This window comes from Cucurbita maxima, unplaced genomic scaffold (genome assembly GCF_002738345.1).
Source record: "Cucurbita maxima cultivar Rimu unplaced genomic scaffold, Cmax_1.0 Cma_Scf00009, whole genome shotgun sequence".
NCBI lineage: Eukaryota > Viridiplantae > Streptophyta > Magnoliopsida > Cucurbitales > Cucurbitaceae > Cucurbita > Cucurbita maxima.
This window is the reverse complement of record NW_019272025.1, coordinates 4,526,965-4,544,983: the sequence shown is the minus strand read 5'-3', so window position 1 is coordinate 4,544,983 and position 18,019 is coordinate 4,526,965. Positions and strand designations below refer to the sequence as shown.

Sequence of the window (18,019 nt, the reverse complement as noted above, 5' to 3'; positions counted from 1 at the left end):
TATTTATTTATTTATATTTATCTCTCCCTTTCTTAGCTTTTATTTATTTATTTATATTTATATCTCCCTTTCTTAGCTTTTATTTATTTATTTATATTTATATCTCCCTTTCTTAGCTTTTATTTATTTATTTATATTTATCTCTCCCTTTCTTAGCTTTTATTTATTTATTTATATTTATCTCTCCCTTTCTTAGCTTTTATTTATTTATTTATATTTATCTCTCCCTTTCTTAGCTATGCATACATTGTAGGAAGAAAGGTTCTGAACCAAAGTCGGGAAGTAGAGTAAATTCACTGAATTTTTTGTTATTATTTTATCCACAGGACAGACAAACCCTTGGCTAAATCATCTGCCAACCCCAAGCCTAAAATTCCATCCTTAATGATTTATTGTTATATTATTATACTAACAGCCTTTATTTAAATTTTCCTTTGTGATAATATAGTTTCAAACTTCCTCATCACAGCCAATTTTTTATGACTTTTAAACAAAATGTTTTAAATTTTGTAAGATACAAAAACATGACATTAGAGAAAATAACATAACAAAAGGTATTAGAAATCTTAAATAGTACTTTTGGTACTTCAATTAACTAAACTAATAAAAACACATGTTTAGGACTGCTACGACATCGTAAATAAGCTAAGGCAATATTAGTCTGTATGAGCTTTGAATTATAAGCAACATTCCAAGTGCATTATGCCAAAAGATGGAAGCCAAAGTGATAGAAAAGTAATTGGGAAAATGCGAGTTTTATCTCCTTGTCTACGAGGCTAATGGCTACTTATATGGCTACAAAAAACATAAAACACATCAAGTTGGGATTTTTGATTCATAACATCAACGCCCTCCTTTCCCACCTTCAAAAGAATGGGCCATTGACTTCCCTCCAATCCAAACCAATCCAATTTGAAGAGGTTTATTCAAATGAGTGAGGCCATAACTACGTGTAGGGGCCTCTTCCAACGCTATGTTTTACAACTTCAACTTAACACGTGGCTTCCCATATTGCAACATTCAAGTGGTTCCTTTTTTGGATAATTCTTTTAAATATCTTTTGATATTATATATTTCTAAATGCTATTTTTTTTTTTCCTTTCCTACTTGTGGTTGAAATTTTATTAGAAAAAAAACTATACTTCTTTAATATTTTCTTTAATCTTTGAAATTTTAATATTCGTCTATTATACTCTTGAAAGTTTCCTTGGGTAGTATTTTGATCCTCCTCTATTTTTTATATTAATTACAAACATATCATGTCACTATTTTTAATAATTATCTTTGACATTATAATAAAATAATAATTAATTCTCTAAAAATAAAAATTAAAAATTAAAATGACTATTTAGATGCCAATTCACATTTGTACTCTTCCTCTTCCTCTTGAGTTTCTTTTAACTCAAAATATAGTCGAAAATATATTTCTAAATGATTTAAATAATATTCAATTTGGGTGTGGTATATTAATTATAATTAACTTAATCATTTTAGTTTATGGTTTTCTTTTCAAATTTTTATTAGTTGAATTTTGTCATTCAAAAGATATAACTACTGGATACGGAAAAATTTGACAACTAATCATATCCTCTTTTTACATGCTTTCATCTTAGATAGGTTTTTACTATTTCATATTAGGTCAGTATAAAGGTGTATGACGGTTCACAAGTAATTTTCTAATTGAAGTTTTTGTTTTAAAATTGATTGATTTAGAAGTTTAGTGTTTGAATTTTTAGATTGTGCCCAATAGATCCTTCAATTTTTTAAAAAGTTGTTAATAAGTTCTTAAACCATTAATTTTGTGTAAATATAGGATCTTGAGTTTTAATGATTTTTTATCGTAGCCTTCCATTTTAATTTTTGTATCTAACAAATTCATAAATACTAATCTAATAATTCATTGTTCTATTCAATATTTCTTTTTAAAAAATCACTAATTTATCTTCTAAATATAAAATTAAAAATTGATATTTCTTAGATAAGAGACGAAATGAGAGATAGAAAGAGGGCAAATGGAAGGGTATAAGAAGAATGGGCTAGGGCGTGACCTTGGCCCCTTACTGCATGTGCATCCGCCATACGCCACATTCATTAAAGCCACAAATTAAATAAATTAATAATAATAATTAAAAAAATGAACTTCAAACATTAAAACCAAAATTAAAAAAAAAAGTGATTATAAGTAAAAGTTGAATTTTGATTCAATTATTTATGTCCATTATGATTGTCTTACACTCAATTTTCTTCACTTATCTAACAAGAGCACGTGATATACCATCTCTCCATTCATATCCCTCTCTCCAATTGCACGAGTTATTATTATTATTTATTTTATTTTTTTAATTTTTGATAAGATCTATAACCTATGATAATTAATACTCGCCCACTCTATTAAAATTAATTAATAATAATAAATTACAAGATACTCCGTAGAAATTACTACACTCATATTTATAATAGAAGCTAACAATTTAATTCTAAAATATTTAAATATTTATTTTTAACGTACCTAAATATCTTTATTTATAAAAATATATGTTGAGCTAATTATGATTTTTAATACTTCTTTCAACTGTCGTCCTCATTCATTGTACCATATTAAGCTGATATCGAAATTACTCATATGTGGAGCTCTCGAATTCTATATTTTACTAAAATTTAAAAGAAATAATCACTTTTTAAAAAGCCATCGAGGATAATTTTGTAGGGACCAGATTGATGAGTTGGGTTTTGTCATTTTTCTTTTATATGCATTGATAAATTGAAGTATAGAAATTAATCGAGGCTCACAAATTTTTCTCTAGAGCTCGTAAACAACTTTTTCTTTAATCGAGACTCGACTCGTTCTATAGAGTTCTCGAATAAAGTACACCATTGAGTCACTTTAACTACACTTTCGAGACCCACAACTTCTATGTTCAACACTTCAGAATTCTATACTCGACTTGTTTTCTAGAGCTTTCGAACAAATTACACCATTTATTCGACACTTGAGCCTACAACATTTTTGTTTAATGCATGACTAAGTTAAGAGTATGACTATGATACCATATTATGAACTACGACTCTATACAATTGTATGATATTGTACACTTTGAGTAACATGGTTAAAGCTAATAAAAATATTATGTTCTTACTTATAAACTCATGATCTTATTTCTCCTAATAATCTTCAACCACAAGAACATAATATTAGTAATTATTTTGAAGTTGAAAATTTAAATTTTCATACTCGAAATGCATATCGGTTCCTTCTAGTTTAACAATTATAAGGTAGAATCGAACCATCTAATCTTTAACGAGATAGTAATTTGTGTTTTTTCTCATAAGTTAGGTTGGAATTGATATAAATTATGGAGGAGATGACTAAGAACGATTTCTCCCTTTCATGAATCCAACAGCTTTCCCTTTGTCTTTTTAGCAAACTTGTTCACTCTATCTATATATCATCATCTTCTTCGCAAATCAATTTATAATTGCACTGGGCGCCACTTTCCGGTTCCTCTGTTCATCGTCCTTCTCGCTCTTTCTCTCTCTCTCAAATTTCATATCTACACTTTCTCTCTCCGGATTTCACAGACTGATCGAATCATGTTCCCGAATCTCCTGCTCTGTTCTCATCGTCTCGACAATTCCAGGTAAACTCTCTTCACTTTACGCTGAAATTGCATCTAAATTGTCGCTTCTTTGGATCGAAGAGTTAGGGCTGCGTTTCGATCGGTTCTGTATTTTGATTTCGTAAGTAGGAAAAGTGATTTGAATTAGAAGGAAAAAGAGAAGGCGATCGGAATAGAAGTTAATTGTAATGGCGATAATTTAATTACAGGAAGAAGAAGAAGAAGAATGAAGCTGTGACGAAGAACAGCGAGTTTGAAGATGAACAGATGCAATCGACTTTTTCGGTTCCTTTTCAGCGAGATCCATTGGAGAAGCAATCCAAGTTTTCTCTGCGTTCTTCTGATTACTCCTGCTGCAGGTCCTTTCCGTCTCTCTCACTTTGCTTTCATAATCCTCCCTTCACTTTTTTTTCCCTCCCAAATATCTCATTTGAATTCCATCTGTCTTCGTTATTTTCCATGTTTATTTTTTCCATGTTCATTTGAATTTCAAACCAAATTTAAACTCTTAGATTGACGAGTAATATATATTTTTTTTTTCGAAAAAAAGTGTTAAATAAAAAATTTCTTGGAGCTCATGCAATATTCCTATATTAAAACAAAGAGGTTTGAAAAAAAAAAAAAAATTGAATGCAGCTCAAGCAAACTCTACAATAATTAGTCTAATCGACTGGTCACTCGTTACTCTGTTCGATTGAATTTGTTGGCTCTGTGTCCACCAAGAGTAGGTTACCTTTGTCGAATGACTGACCAAGCTGCTAAAGTAGCTAAAGTGATAATGAAGTCTGCCATATAATAAATAAAAATGGAAATCAATTTTTACCCCTAATTTGTATCACTTCAAGTTAATAATTATATTCATGTGTATTATAAAATTTAATAAATAATTCAATTTAAATTCAGTGATTTATAATTATATTCCTAAAATAAAATAACTTAAAAATATTCTTCTTCCCAGGTTGAATTAAAATAGTTATAAAAATAAAAACATAATTTTTTTCTAATAAAAAGCGTACTTAATTTAATTTAATTTTAATATAAAAAGAATAGATGTTTATTGAAACAGTTTGATTATTATCCTTACATGACCAAAATATATAACAAAAGAAGAATTTTTTAAATACATTAATTTTTTTGTAAATATTAGATGAGTTTTTAAATTTTTAAAGAGAATATATGATTTAATGAATAAATTTATGATTTATTTTTGAGATGGTTATTGAGTTATTTAGGAGTAATTCTTTTTTTTAAAAACAGATATATAATAAAAGATATTTAAAAAGTTGAAAAAGAATTAATGTAAGAATTGAGATTGAGCAAATTTAAAAAAATAAAAAAATAATGAATTCTCTATCTATTTTGTTTCTTTTACTATTTTTATTTATTTATTTATTTATTTTTGGGATAATTTAGAATATATGGTGTGATTAAGGAAGGCGAGGTGAAAGTGGAACCCCCTTGTGGTCTCTTTCTTGATTTGTCAGAAGTCTTCATTATCAGTCGATCGTCTCTTCACTTCCTCTCTTCAGCTTCTCACTCTCATTTCTTCTTCCTTCTCTTCCAGAGCCTCCACCTTCAAGGAGAAGAAGAAGGGGGAAATGGCGAATAAGGTCTCCAATTTCTCCGATCTGATTCAACGAGTTACAGCCTCTTGTCTGCTTCATCCACTCGCCGCCGTCCGTCAGGATTCCGGGGAGATCGCCAGCAAGAATCGCCAAGGACATGAGGCGAGTTACGATTCCGATGAGCTCGAGGAGGATGAGGAGGCGGGGGAAGTAGAGGACGAGTGGAGTAAGGAAGGGATTAGGGCACGGGAAGTGCCGAAGGGAGAGTTAGTCGGAGTGGAGAAACTAGTGGAGATGGAGATTCTGATGAACGAAGTCTTCGATGTCGTTTCGACTATGAAAAAGGCGTATGTGAACCTGCAAGATGCGCATTGTCCTTGGGACCCGGAGAGGATGAGAGTGGCCGATGTTGCAGTTGTGGCGGAGTTGCGGAGGCTAGGGGTTTTAAGAGAAAGGTTTCGCCGGAGTTTGATTGTTCATGGCTCTGGAGGCGGACGCGGGCGTAGGAGAAACGGCGTAGTCGGGATGCTGAAGGAGATTGTTGCTCCGTACGAGGCGGCCATGGAGGAACTGAAGAAGGAGGTGAAGTCCAGAGATGTGGAGGTTGAGAATCTCAAGGAGAAGCTTAAGAACTCTATGGCACTTGCCAAGGCCAGCAGCTATGGCGGCAAGAAGGGAAGATCCCAGTCAAAGAGGAAGGTCAGCTGCAGTTTTGGTCAAGGTAATTCCTATTCCTGATGCCTAATTTCATAAACATTATGCAGCTCTCTCTGTTAAGATTCTTGATCTACAATAACTCGCATTGCATTATCATAATGATTTAATGGTGCATTAATGGAGCTAGGTTTAAGATTCTGAAGTGACTTGCTTGATTGTGCTATACTGGTGGGATCATTCAATAGGAAGAACTTAGCAACGAAGCCTATTCATAGTTTAGGGAGTTCAAGAATTTTTTTTACCCTTCTTAGTTAATTGAATCTTTAGGGCCAAAGATCTCACAGCTGACGCCTTAATTTATGGCAGTGGCGGCATCCCCTGTCCCTGAGCTGTTCGAGGCCACAATGAGCCAAGTCAAGGAAGCCTCCAAAGCCTTCACGTCTCTCTTGCTCTCTCTTATGCGCTCTGCTCATTGGGACATTGCAGCTGCAGTCCGTTCTATAGAATCAGCTATCTCTGAGAGTGACAATGCCTACCTTGATACTGTTGCCACCACTCACCATGCCAAGTTTGCTCTCGAATCTTACATTTCCCGCAAGATTTTCCATGGTTTCGATCATGAAACTTTCTACATGGATGGCAGCCTCTCCTCGCTGCTAAACCCCGAGCAGTTTCGGCGGGATTGTTTCACCCAATATCGTGACATGAAGGCCATGGACCCTGCTGAACTTCTCGGAATCTTACCAACTTGCCATTTTGGAAAATTCTGCTCCAAGAAGTATCTTTCCATTGTTCACCCCAAAATGGAGGAGTCCTTGTTTGGAGACTTGGAGCAGCGTCGACAAATCTTGGCCGGTAACCACCCTAGGAGTCAATTCTATGCTGAGTTCTTGGGGCTGTCCAAGGCAGTCTGGCTGCTTCATTTGCTAGCATTCTCACTTGACCCAGCTCCGAGCCAATTCGAGGCAAGTAGAGGAGCCGAATTCCACACGCAGTACATGGAAAGTGTGGTGAAATTACCATGTGGACGGGCAACAGCTTCTTTGACTGTGGGATTTCCAGTTAGTCCTGGGTTTAAGTTGGGTAATGGTTCAGTCATCAAAGCCAGGGTTTTCTTAGTTTCCAGGAGTTAAGGTATTTTTGTGGCATCACTTACTGTCTTCGCTTGCCCAGAACTTACATGTTATGCATGCATCATAGTCTGGCTAAAAGAAAAACAAGGATAATAATTGACATGGACGGTAAAAAAAGCAATCATCATTGCCCCACCTTTTCCTTTTGAGTTGCAAGTTTGAATCTCCCTTTCTTATCTGTAATGTAGTAATTAAAAGAATGACTTTTGTTGGTCATTCATGTTTATAGACTTGTATGGTTATGCTATATTGCGACAATATATATGAAACAAGCTCTCTCTTCCCTGATAAGATCATAGAACATTTTTAGTGCCATTTAGACTATCGGAGACCCTAAACCATCGACTTTTAAGATAGTAATGTATACTTTATTGCTTGAATCGACGGTCTAAAAACATTAAACACCCCACAACTAACTAAAACCTGATTGGGTGTGTGAGAGAAGATGGTCCATTTGCTAAATGGATCCTATAGATGTCAAGATAATTCTAAGGATACAGGAGTTTGGCTAAAACTCTCTTCTTCAATGATTACCAATAAAAATAATATTATATATAAAATTGAATCTGAGAAAAACGTGGGGGGCCATCATAGAAGGAGAAAACAGTCGATCCTTGGTCAGATTTCGGGCAAAAGATTCATAGGCCGAAAAGCTTCTTTGCCTGCCACAGATCAAACAAATGCATAAAAGGACTGACAGTGTTCTAGCTCAGATTGTCTGGCATGACTCATGAGTACCACATTGAGTATAGTAGTCAACAAAAGCAGAAGGAAAAGTTCTTAGAAAATTAAGTAAACTAAAGAAGCTTTTAGTAGAATATGTGCACAAGTTTTAAGGGATTTGTCTAAAGTTCGAGACCCATTAAGGCCATTACCCTACCCACCACCAGTGGCTTTTGTTCAAAAAAAGGGCTTTTTATAGCATATAGGAAGCTAAAAAGGCAAGCATATTCTTATAATCTATAAAATGGAAATTCCTAACAAGGAATCATTTCATTATGTGATGGTAAGCCCAGAATGTTTCCATAAATTCTAGGAAAAGTTAGAGAAGCTTTTTGGTGAGTGGGGCAGTAAGAACTAATAATTTGAAAATCTTACTTGCTCAAGAGTCAGAAACATGACCGCATTCCAAGATCCAAGTCGACCAAAATTTGGAAGAAATCCTTTATAGAAGGCAAAAGGCCCCTGTAGAAGAGTTGCACCACAATGGCATATGCTTTTAGAAGCCATTTTGATTTGAAATGGAACAAAAGTTAATACTATGCAGTGTAGCATGGTTCCTCAGAATTTTAAGATTCAGTGTTGTTTACAAGCCAGAAGTCGCTTGCTAGTAGTTTGGAAATCTAGACATACCTCATTCTGTAAGGTTTTAACGAAGCAATCAATGGTATTTTTGTAGGTGGAATCTCCCATCATTCTTGATTTGACCTGAAAGTAAAACCATAGCATCAAAGCCAACATGAACAGACTACTTGAATTGCTATAAAGCTGTAGAACAAACTTTCATTAGGATCTATCTACCTGCATCATGAAATTTTGGGGGTGATTTTACAACTTGAATAGCACAAATAGGAAGGTGAAAAGACCAGTGGAAATAGTATAACTTAGTGTGCTATATTCATCGGATCAATAATCATAGCAGTTGAAAGGTATCAATGCAGCAGAATCCGGGAAACAAGGAAAAGATTATGACTCATAATTTGCTTGGTGACTGCACAAGATGCTAGATATTATAGAAAGAAGCATAGCTTCAAAGCCTAAACAAACATTTGATCTTTAGGCTCTAGACTCTATAGCCATACACTTTCTTCGTATCTCCTCAGCTTGCGTTTGTCTTATATTGTCACAAAAGGTTCCAATTCCATCACTTCATCCTAACAATCGAAGGAAAAAGAAAAAAAACCACAGCAGTTGGTGCAGATTCGATGTGGCTCGATGAAAGGTCATTACTAGTGTAGCATTAGCATCAGACACGATTGCAATTCAAATTGACTAAATTCGATAGAGAACCATAAATAAGTTTATTAAACATTACAAAGAGAAAGATACTATAGGATTAACATCAGGTTTCAAAATGAAGAAAGAATGCCTACCACATCAACAGGGGAACCGATGCAAACCGCAAAGAAACCTGCACCTAGACCAGCTAGGAGGTGAGTAAAAATACTGTCCAGGAATCCTGGAATTTTTAGAATCATCTGCGTGAGTATGAAGTAATATATTACTAAGGTTCACACTCTAACCCAACTATAATTTGCAGAAACCCATAAGACAATTTCAAGAGACAATATTCGCATACCTGCTTCACTTGGTCATAACTTGCTAGTTCTGCGGCATTAATAATAGCATTCCTTGCTATGTTTGGACCAATTCCCGTCCACAAGGCCATCAATCCTTCCTGCATTTAAAAATATTTCAGGAAAATAACTAATTATGGGATATTAGATAGAAAAAGATATGAAGCAAGTTGAACCTAAGAACCCTCATAAACACTTCGGATATGCAAACCCATAGTTCACAAATGCTAAGATCCCCAAATCACGTTGATTTCATTCCAAATGATTGCAACTCTTGATAATTTGATCTAATAACCTTATTGAATAAGATGTTTAGATCTAAACATATCCAAGAACCTCAAAATGATAAGGAGTCATCCCATGGGAAAGTAAGATTTAGATTACCTTCTTGATCGAATATCTAAAGGCAAGAACACTTGTGTAATGATCAAGTCAAGCTTGAATGATTCTAAGCATGCAATATAAACTACATAAAATTGCAAAAAAAAAAAAAAAAAAAAAAAAAGCACAAATACTCTTTTTACTACATTTTCAAAGTCTATTTTACATAGACAACATACATGGCTTTATGTAACCTCAAAATGAAACCCTTAACCTTCTCCGAGGCATTTTAAGAGTTGTAACATTCATATTTTATTATCATAATTAGCCACTATGTAAGTAAATAAAAAGTCCTAAAATACATTAACAAAACACTATAAGTCTAGATTATCATTCACTCAAAATTTGTAACGATCCAAGAATAAATTAAGCTTGAATCTTCTATAACGTGACATGAATTGCAACTCGAGTTCATCTTGTGGTAATTTGAACAACATTTTTTTCACATCTTTCTTGAAGTTCATATTGCATGATTGAGATGTCTTGAACTAACCTGTCTTATGATAGTAAAATATGCATCTAGAGTGCCTGAGTAACGTCTAGGCACCCCAGCTGGCAATTTTCCTTCAGCTTGAAGGCGAACCTTGACAAGATCAGTTGGATTTGCCACAGAAATTGCTACGGCACCTGCCAAAATAGGAATCACAAAACTCTCAGCAGATTTGACAGGAGAAATAATTGAAGGGAGGAAGAAGAGCAATGATAACAACAAGAATATTGCAAGAACTTCAATTTGGGATAAGGAGATTGATAATGCTTATCACGATGAAAAAGGTTTAAGACCAAAGATCTACCCACCAGTAAACAAAGCAGCTAAGATCTTCTGATGTAGAGGTATATCTCCAACAAAATTGTTGCCTACTAAATATAGTTTAACCTGTCTAGTGCATAGTTCGTAGTTAGTGTGGCATATAAAAAGCAGAGTATAGTCGTTTACATCCATCACTTTGCAAAATCACTGCACTCACAGGATCATATAGCCCGATCCTTAGGCCGCCATAAATACACTGGCGATGTAATCCTGCAATAACTCCTTTCCAAAGAGCTGGTAAACCTTCTTCCTTAGCAATGGTGGCGATAGTTCCCATTAATCCCCTATATCTAGATTGACCCATCCCATCTGTGGCAGCTGCTTTCTTCTGCAGCTGAAGCCGTACTTTCGCAACGTCCAAAGGAATGGTACATAGCTACACAATTGCAAACAAAAAACTGAACTACAATAACAGTAACAACAAAACAATAATCTGCAGGCGAAGAATCCGATGAACGTAATCGAAAATTACCTCCGCAACGCAAGCGGCAAAGGCACTGCATAGAAATGTCTGAAAGAATGAGAAATCGGTCTGGGACTGAGGATCTGCCATTTCAGTACGGAAGAACAGAGCTAGAGAACGGGGATTGCAAACGGCAAGTGGAACGACCACGAGAATAATGCTCAGATGCGGTAGAGTAGTGAAATTAGGGTTGGAGATAAATAATTGAACTCGAAACGTAATATAGAAGCAAAGGTACGTCGATGAAACCGGTTAAGATGGCCACCATTGACGGCCGATCAAATCCTAATCAGCTCTTTTCTCAGCGGTAGCTGTCGTATCAAGTATTCCCTGGGTATCAAATCCGGTAATACTCTACCCTCTGAAACTCAGATTGGTATTGCAAAAGATGAAAATGACAAATCCACCGCCGGCGATAAGCTCGGGGATCGGAAGGCCCGCCACCAGCAGCTTCCTCCGACGGCGAAATGATCTTTGAACTACTTTTCGATCTGGGCGAATCGCATCACATGGCCCTCGTACTTGAAAACTGCAACACAGTAGAAGGCGGTTCTTAATTCGTATGAGCACACACACGAACATAAGAACGGACAACAATCAATTTATTAAATACTTTTTGGATTATCTGTAAATTAAACGCTTTATATTATTATTTTTCTTTTTAAATAAATATAATAATTGTGGTGTATAAAACAGGAAAATAAATCAAGCGTATTTCATCTCCACACAATTTGAATATCTTATTAAAAACTAATTTTTTTTTTTCCACTAAGATGGATCATGGGCCTAATGACAAGCCCACATGAAAATTATGGGCCGACAAAGAAGCCCACAGTGGAAATTGAGTGAAAGGAACAACTTCTTGGCCTATAATATATGGGCCTTTTATGGAACAATAGACGAAAATGAATAATGGGCCTACAGAAAAGCCCATTTTGGATAGTCGGGGAAATGGGCCTTACTTGATAGACTATTCATGGGCCTAAAACAAGAAGTAGAGACAGTGTTTAGAGGCCCAACGTAAAGCCCACAATGAGGAAACATTATCGGCCCAGGTTTAATGGGCCGAACTGAAAGCCCATAGTTGAAATACGGTGAGAATCCCGCCTCTTTTAAAAAGAGTGGCGGGAACGATAAAATTACCCGATCCGCCAAATCGAAATCACCACATTCAAATTGCGTTCCCTAATAATTGCACTATAAAATCCCAAACTCGACTTTCATAACACACTTCTTGTTCTCCCGCCGTTTCTCAAACCCTAGCCAGCTCCTGTTTCTAAAATTTCTCTAAGAAATGTTGGAGCTTCGTCTTGTTCAGGGTTCGCTCCTCAAGAAGGTCTTGGAATCGATCAAGGACTTGGTGAATGATGCCAACTTTGACTGTTCGGCCACCGGATTCTCTCTTCAGGCCATGGACTCGAGCCATGTCGCCCTGGTGGCTCTTCTCCTTCGGGCGGAGGGCTTCGAACATTATCGCTGCGATAGGAACATGTCCATGGGAATGAACTTGAACAACATGTCGAAGATGCTCAAGTGTGCCGGCAATGATGATATTATTACAATCAAGGCCGATGACGGCAGTGATACTGTCACTTTCATGTTCGAAAGCCCCAGTATGATCTAGTTCTTTCGTCTTTTTATTTTCTTATTTAAATCATTCTAGACTCTTGTGCCTCACCTTTGTAGTTATTTAGTCCTTGGTTTATCAGTCTACGTCTCCTCATCTATTTGAAGCTTTTTTACGAGTTAATTTTAAGATATCGTAGTTGCATATCAAGCTTCTTTTCGACTCGCAAATCTAGCATGATCATCTGGTTAATCTTAAGTGGTTGTTTAATAGGAAGAATATCTAAAATTGAATTTTATATCTGCGAATAGTTACACGCTTACTGAGTTCATGATCTTCATACTTTGTCTAACGTTTTGTCGATCCTCTAAAAAGAACGTCTCTGACTTATTGAGTTCATGATCTTTACATTTGATCTAACGTTTTCTCGATCAGCTTAAACTTCGACCTGCTTCAAGTTGTCCTGTCTTTCTGTAAATTCCAATTTTACATGCTTTTTCTCTGGATCTGGTTACTGTTTTTCACTAAAATGCTCTGTCTTTACTTAAGCAAGCATCTGACAGTTTATTTCTTACCTTTTGTCTGTCCTACGCATGGTTCAGCTCAAGATAAGATTTCCGATTTCGAGATGAAATTGATGGACATCGACAGTGAGCATCTTGGAATTCCAGATGCGGAGTACCATGCTATTGTTAGGATGCCTTCTGCTGAGTTCGCTAGAATATGCAAAGATCTCAGCAGCATTGGTGATACTGGTATGTTTTGATATCTTTCGATGGTTCATTAATTATTTTATATGATTAATTCTTGTCTTATAAGTACTTAATTACGTTCACCAATTTTTTGCAGTTGTGATTTCTGTCACAAAGGAAGGTGTCAAGTTCTCAACAAGAGGTGATATTGGATCTGCCAATGTTGTTTGCAGGCAGAATACCACTGTAGACAAGGTCAGCATGTCTCTTAATGTTATAGGGTTCCAAATTTGTTCACTGAATCTGTTTTTGAATTCCAAATATTGATTTACCCCCGTTATTTGGTCAATTCAATGCAGCCTGAAGAAGCAACAGTCATAGAGATGAACGAGCCAGTTTCCTTGACATTTGCTCTTAGGTATATGAACTCGTTCACTAAGGCAACCCCTCTTTCTAACACCGTCACCATCAGCTTGTCTTCCGACCTACCTGTCGTCGTTGAGTACAAAATAGCAGAGATGGGATATGTTAGGTTTTACTTAGCTCCCAAAATAGAAGAAGATGAGGATGAGACCAAGCCTTAGGTCTAATAGTAGAGTTACCATTTGTTTCTAAATCATTTTAGGATGTGTTTGAACTTTTCTTTTCTGTACTATAGCAGCTATGAGTTGTGATTTAGGAGTTTCTTAACGTCCAGTATCTACTTCTCTGTTTATGAGCTTCAAATTCTGATTTTTCCTCGTATCTTGTCATCATTTGATTTTAAGGTAGGAGATATTTGAGGGACTGAGATTGAATGTTTTGGGGAAAATAGGAGTAGGATATTTTACAAAATTATTAGTTAAGCAAAATTACCCAACAGAAAAAAGAGTAGGATTGAAGGTAATTCATGAGGAAGCTATGAAAATATGAGCATCCAATGGCTTCCAAGTGTTACTGTTTTCTCATATAAGTTATGAGTTGAGGTGTGAGGAGGTTGGTGGTGATCCTTTTCATTGTTCTTCATCGATATGTTAATACTTCGCAACTGAAATCCAATGAAATTGACAGGAAAAGGAAATACAGGGACTTTCCTAGACTTAATAGTTTGTTTATAAAAGCTTAGATTAGCATATAATTATTGTAATGAGCATATTTGAGCGATAATTGATATATGTTGAGCTTAGGATGTGCTAAGTAACAAATGGGTTGTTGGATCCAAATATACAAATAAAGTTTTAATTTTGCGTGATTGAACTTGTGACCTTCAATTTGTGATATTTTACGTTTGTGTTTGTCTTTTGTTCTTGTGTGAAAATCTTTGTCTTTCGATCTTGTCTCAATAAATAAGCATTTTAAACATCTTCTAGGTTAGACAGTTACATTATTAATTATTTTTAGTAAAAGAGAATGGCAAATTTTTAAAAATATTTTTTAACAATTTGAAAAAAAAAAAATATATATATTAACAAAAGAAATGCCCAAAAATTTCCCATTTTGACTTTGCCCAAAGCCGCGGGGGAGCAGCGAAATAGCAAAGCTAGAGAGAGAGAGAGAGAGAGAGAGAGAGAGAGAGCGAGACTCCAATGTCTGTCGCCAACAGAAGTGCGATCGGTGGAGCCCTACATTTCTCCCGCTTATCTTCTACCTTTATCAGAAGCTTCACCACCTCTTCGCCGTCTACCTCCACTCCGAACCCCAATGCCCCGACTGTTTGACTAAAATCAAGCGGAGGAAGAAGAACCTGTTCGAAGTAGTTCAGTTTTTGCCCAATTGGGGAGTAGGATACCATGTCGCCAAGGCTCATTGGGATGAAATATCATACCAGATCACCAAAATAAATCTGTACAAGGTATGCAGAATAGAATTTGAATTGGTTTCAAATTCAAATTCATTCACAAAAATCTCAACCGACTACGGAATCACCCTAGAAAATCTCAACCCACTCTGGAATCCCCTATAAAAGGACCTCCCTCCCCATCATTCAAATCACTCCTCCTCTCAATCTCACTTTAGTTTTCTGTTGTCACCAACANGATAATATGTCAACTATTAAGTTGTCTAAAAATCCTGTGTTGCATGGAAGGAGCAAGCACATCGATGTTCGATTTCATTTCTTGCGTGATTTGTGTAAAGAAGGCATTATTGAACTCAACTTTTGCCGAAGTGATGAACAAATCGCAGACCTATTCACAAAGCCCTTGAAACAACCATTGTTCGAGAAGCTCAGAAGAAAGATGGGGATATGCAGAATCCAAGATGTATATCAAGAAGATGAAATGAAGTCCTAAACTGATTTCGCAGAATTCAGTTTAAGGGAGGGTGTTGAAACTAATAATAGCTAATAATAGAATAGAATTTGAATTGGTTTCAAATTCAAATTCATTCACAAAAATCTCAACCGACTACGGAATCACCCTAGAAAATCTCAACCCACTCTGGAATCCCCTATAAAAGGACCTCCCTCCCCATCATTCAAATCACTCCTCCTCTCAATCTCACTTTAGTTTTCTGTTGTCACCAACATTGGGGAGTAGGATACCATGTCGCCAAGGCTCATTGGGATGAAATATCGTACCAGATCACCAAAATAAATCTGTACAAGGTATGCAGAATAGAATTTGAATTGGTTTCAAATTCAAATTCATTCACAAAAATCTCAACCGACTACGGAATCACCCTAGAAAATCTCAACCCACTCTGGAATCCCCTATAAAAGGACCTCCCTCCCCATCATTCAAATCACTCCTCCTCTCAATCTCACTTTAGTTTTCTGTTGTCACCAACAACTGGTATCAGAGCAATCTTGCAGCAGCAAAAAAATGGCAGCAGAAAAACAAGTTGAGAACTACGTTCAGCCCGCCATCCCGAGGTTCGACGGTCACTATGATCATTGGGCGATGTTGATGGAAAATTTTCTCAGATCAAAGGAGTTCTTTGATATGGTGGAAACAGGTTATGAAGAGCCAAATGAAGGCGAGGTACTCTCAGCTGATCGACAGCAACTGTTGGCAGCATCGAAGTTGAAGGACCTGAAGGTCAAGAACTATTTATTCCAGTCCATTGATAGGACTATCTTGGAAACAATGCTTCAGAAGAAGACATCCAAAGAAATTTGGGACTCTATGAGGAGGAAGTATCAAGGCTCAACGAGAGTAAAACGTGCTCAACTACAGGCAGTTAGAAGAGACTTTGAAATTCTCCAAATGCAAAAGGGAGAAACAGTGAATGATTATATTGGTAAGGTTATAAGTCTTGCAAGTAAAATGAGGATGCATGGCGGTTCAATCACAGATGTTGCGGTCGTAGAAAAGATTTTGCGATCATTAACACCAAAGTTCGATTACATTGTATGTTCTATCGAAGAAGCAAACAATGTCGAGGAAATGCAAATAGATGAACTCCAAAGCTCCCTGTTAGTACATGAGCAGAGGCTCAATCGTACAAGTGCAATAGAGGAGATGACAGCCTTAAAGATATCCACACCAAGTGAAACTTCAAGCTCTAGAGGTAGAGGGCAAAGAAGAGGCAGAGGTCGTGAGAGAGGCAGTCGAGAAAGAAGTGGAGATGTTGGCAGGTCAGCAGACCTAGTCAGAAACGATTATGACAACAAAGGCAAAAGACACTTTGACAAGTCTAAGGTGGAATGTTACAGATGTGGACGCCTTGGACATTACAAAAATGAATGCTATACCAGGCTCCAAAAGGAGAAAAGAAATCAATCCAATTTTATGGAGAGAAGAGAAGAAGAAACATTATTAATGTCATTTCATGCTATGAAGGTTGCAGATCAAGGTGTATGGGTCGTAGACTCTGGATGCAGCAATCATATGACAGGTTGTAAGGAATTCTTCTCAACTTTAGATGAAAATTTTCATACTACGGTCTCTCTTGGCAACAATTCATCTCTCCAAGTGATGGGAAAAGGAACCATAGATATCAAGACTAGAAATGGCTTTGTAGAGTCTATTTCTAATGTATTCTACATTCCTGATCTGAAGGCCAACTTACTTAGTATCGGTCAGTTACAAGAAAAGGGGTATGTGATCACATTCCAAAATGATGAATGTGAAATTTATGACTCCAAAAGAGGATCAATTGCTAAGATGAAGATGACCACCAACCGTCTATATCCGTTGACGTTAAATATCGTTGCCAAAAGTTTGATGGTGAAGAAAGAAGATACCACTTGGCTTTGGCATTTTAGGTATGGTCATCTACACTTCAAAGGATTAAAGACGTTGTCCTCAAAAAAGATGGTAACTGGGTTGCCAGATATTACTCCACCAACGGAAATTTGCGAGAGCTGTGTAGTAGCAAAACATGAAAGAAACTCTTTTCCATCTGGAAAATCAAGAAGAGCTCAAGCAATTTTGGAGTTGATTCATTCAGACATATGTGGTCCCATCTCTCCTGCATCAAATGGCAACAAGAAATATTTCATGACCCTCATCGATGATTTTAGTCGAAAAACATGGACTTATTTCTTGCACGCCAAATCAGAAGCCTTTGACTGCTTCAAAAAATTTTGTGCTACTATTAAAACCGAAACTGGAAGAAGAGTCAAGGTTTTAAGAACTGACAGAGGTGGAGAATTCTGCTCGAAAGAGTTTATTCAATTTTGTGAAGAGAAGGGCATACGGAGGCAATTAACAACAGCATATACACCACAACAAAATGGTGTGGCCGAAAGGAAAAACAGGACCATTCTAAACATGGTTCGAAGTTTACTAAATAAAGGAGAAGTCCCGAAGGAATTCTGGCCAGAAGCTGTTGTGTGGTCCGTTCACATTCTCAATCGGAGCCCTACCTTTTCTGTTAGAGACATGACTCCACAAGAAGCATGGAGCGGAAGAA

The 18,019-nt window shown here is 36.3% G+C and overlaps 4 protein-coding genes across 5 annotated transcripts in view; 3 read left to right on the top strand and 1 right to left on the bottom strand.

The window, feature by feature from the left end:
• Positions 1 to 3,477: 3,477 nt before the first annotated feature.
• LOC111484455 (protein GRAVITROPIC IN THE LIGHT 1) lies at positions 3,478 to 7,260 on the top strand. Its single transcript, XM_023131063.1, has 4 exons — positions 3,478 to 3,638; positions 3,827 to 3,976; positions 5,182 to 5,903; positions 6,206 to 7,260. The coding sequence occupies exons 1-4, from the start codon at positions 3,592 to 3,594 to the stop codon at positions 6,970 to 6,972; spliced, it is 1,686 nt and encodes a 561-aa protein (XP_022986831.1). The 5' UTR covers positions 3,478 to 3,591; the 3' UTR covers positions 6,973 to 7,260.
• A 63-nt stretch (positions 7,261 to 7,323) lies between these two features.
• Positions 7,324 to 11,517, bottom strand: LOC111484509 (mitochondrial uncoupling protein 2-like). 2 transcript variants are annotated; one of them, XM_023131143.1, is made up of 9 exons: positions 10,934 to 11,515; positions 10,619 to 10,837; positions 10,449 to 10,527; positions 10,144 to 10,277; positions 9,272 to 9,370; positions 9,066 to 9,170; positions 8,326 to 8,400; positions 8,071 to 8,157; positions 7,324 to 7,634 (listed from the first exon to the last, which is right to left on the bottom strand). In XM_023131143.1, exons 1-9 carry the CDS (start codon positions 11,012 to 11,014, stop codon positions 7,611 to 7,613), a joined length of 903 nt encoding a protein of 300 aa, XP_022986911.1. In that variant the 5' UTR covers positions 11,015 to 11,515; the 3' UTR covers positions 7,324 to 7,610. The 2 variants fall into 2 exon arrangements, with proteins under 2 accessions (XP_022986911.1, XP_022986912.1); XM_023131144.1 differs by lacking the exons at positions 7,324 to 7,634; positions 8,071 to 8,157; positions 8,326 to 8,400 and adding an exon at positions 8,429 to 8,493 and having other exon boundaries at positions 10,934 to 11,517.
• Positions 11,518 to 12,142: 625 nt separating this feature from the next.
• LOC111484515 (proliferating cell nuclear antigen) lies at positions 12,143 to 13,924 on the top strand. The gene is made up of 4 exons (XM_023131153.1): positions 12,143 to 12,537; positions 13,094 to 13,246; positions 13,341 to 13,438; positions 13,543 to 13,924. The coding sequence occupies exons 1-4, from the start codon at positions 12,219 to 12,221 to the stop codon at positions 13,765 to 13,767; spliced, it is 795 nt and encodes a 264-aa protein (XP_022986921.1). The 5' UTR covers positions 12,143 to 12,218; the 3' UTR covers positions 13,768 to 13,924.
• A 178-nt stretch (positions 13,925 to 14,102) lies between these two features.
• LOC111484025 overlaps positions 14,103 to 18,019 on the top strand; it is a 7,487-nt gene continuing 3,570 nt past the window's right edge. The window contains exons 1-3 of the mRNA XM_023130441.1: positions 14,103 to 14,113; positions 14,690 to 14,934; positions 15,688 to 15,767. Coding sequence (XP_022986209.1) covers positions 14,103 to 14,113; positions 14,690 to 14,934; positions 15,688 to 15,767 — 336 coding nt within the window. The remainder of the gene's footprint in view (positions 14,114 to 14,689; positions 14,935 to 15,687; positions 15,768 to 18,019) is intronic.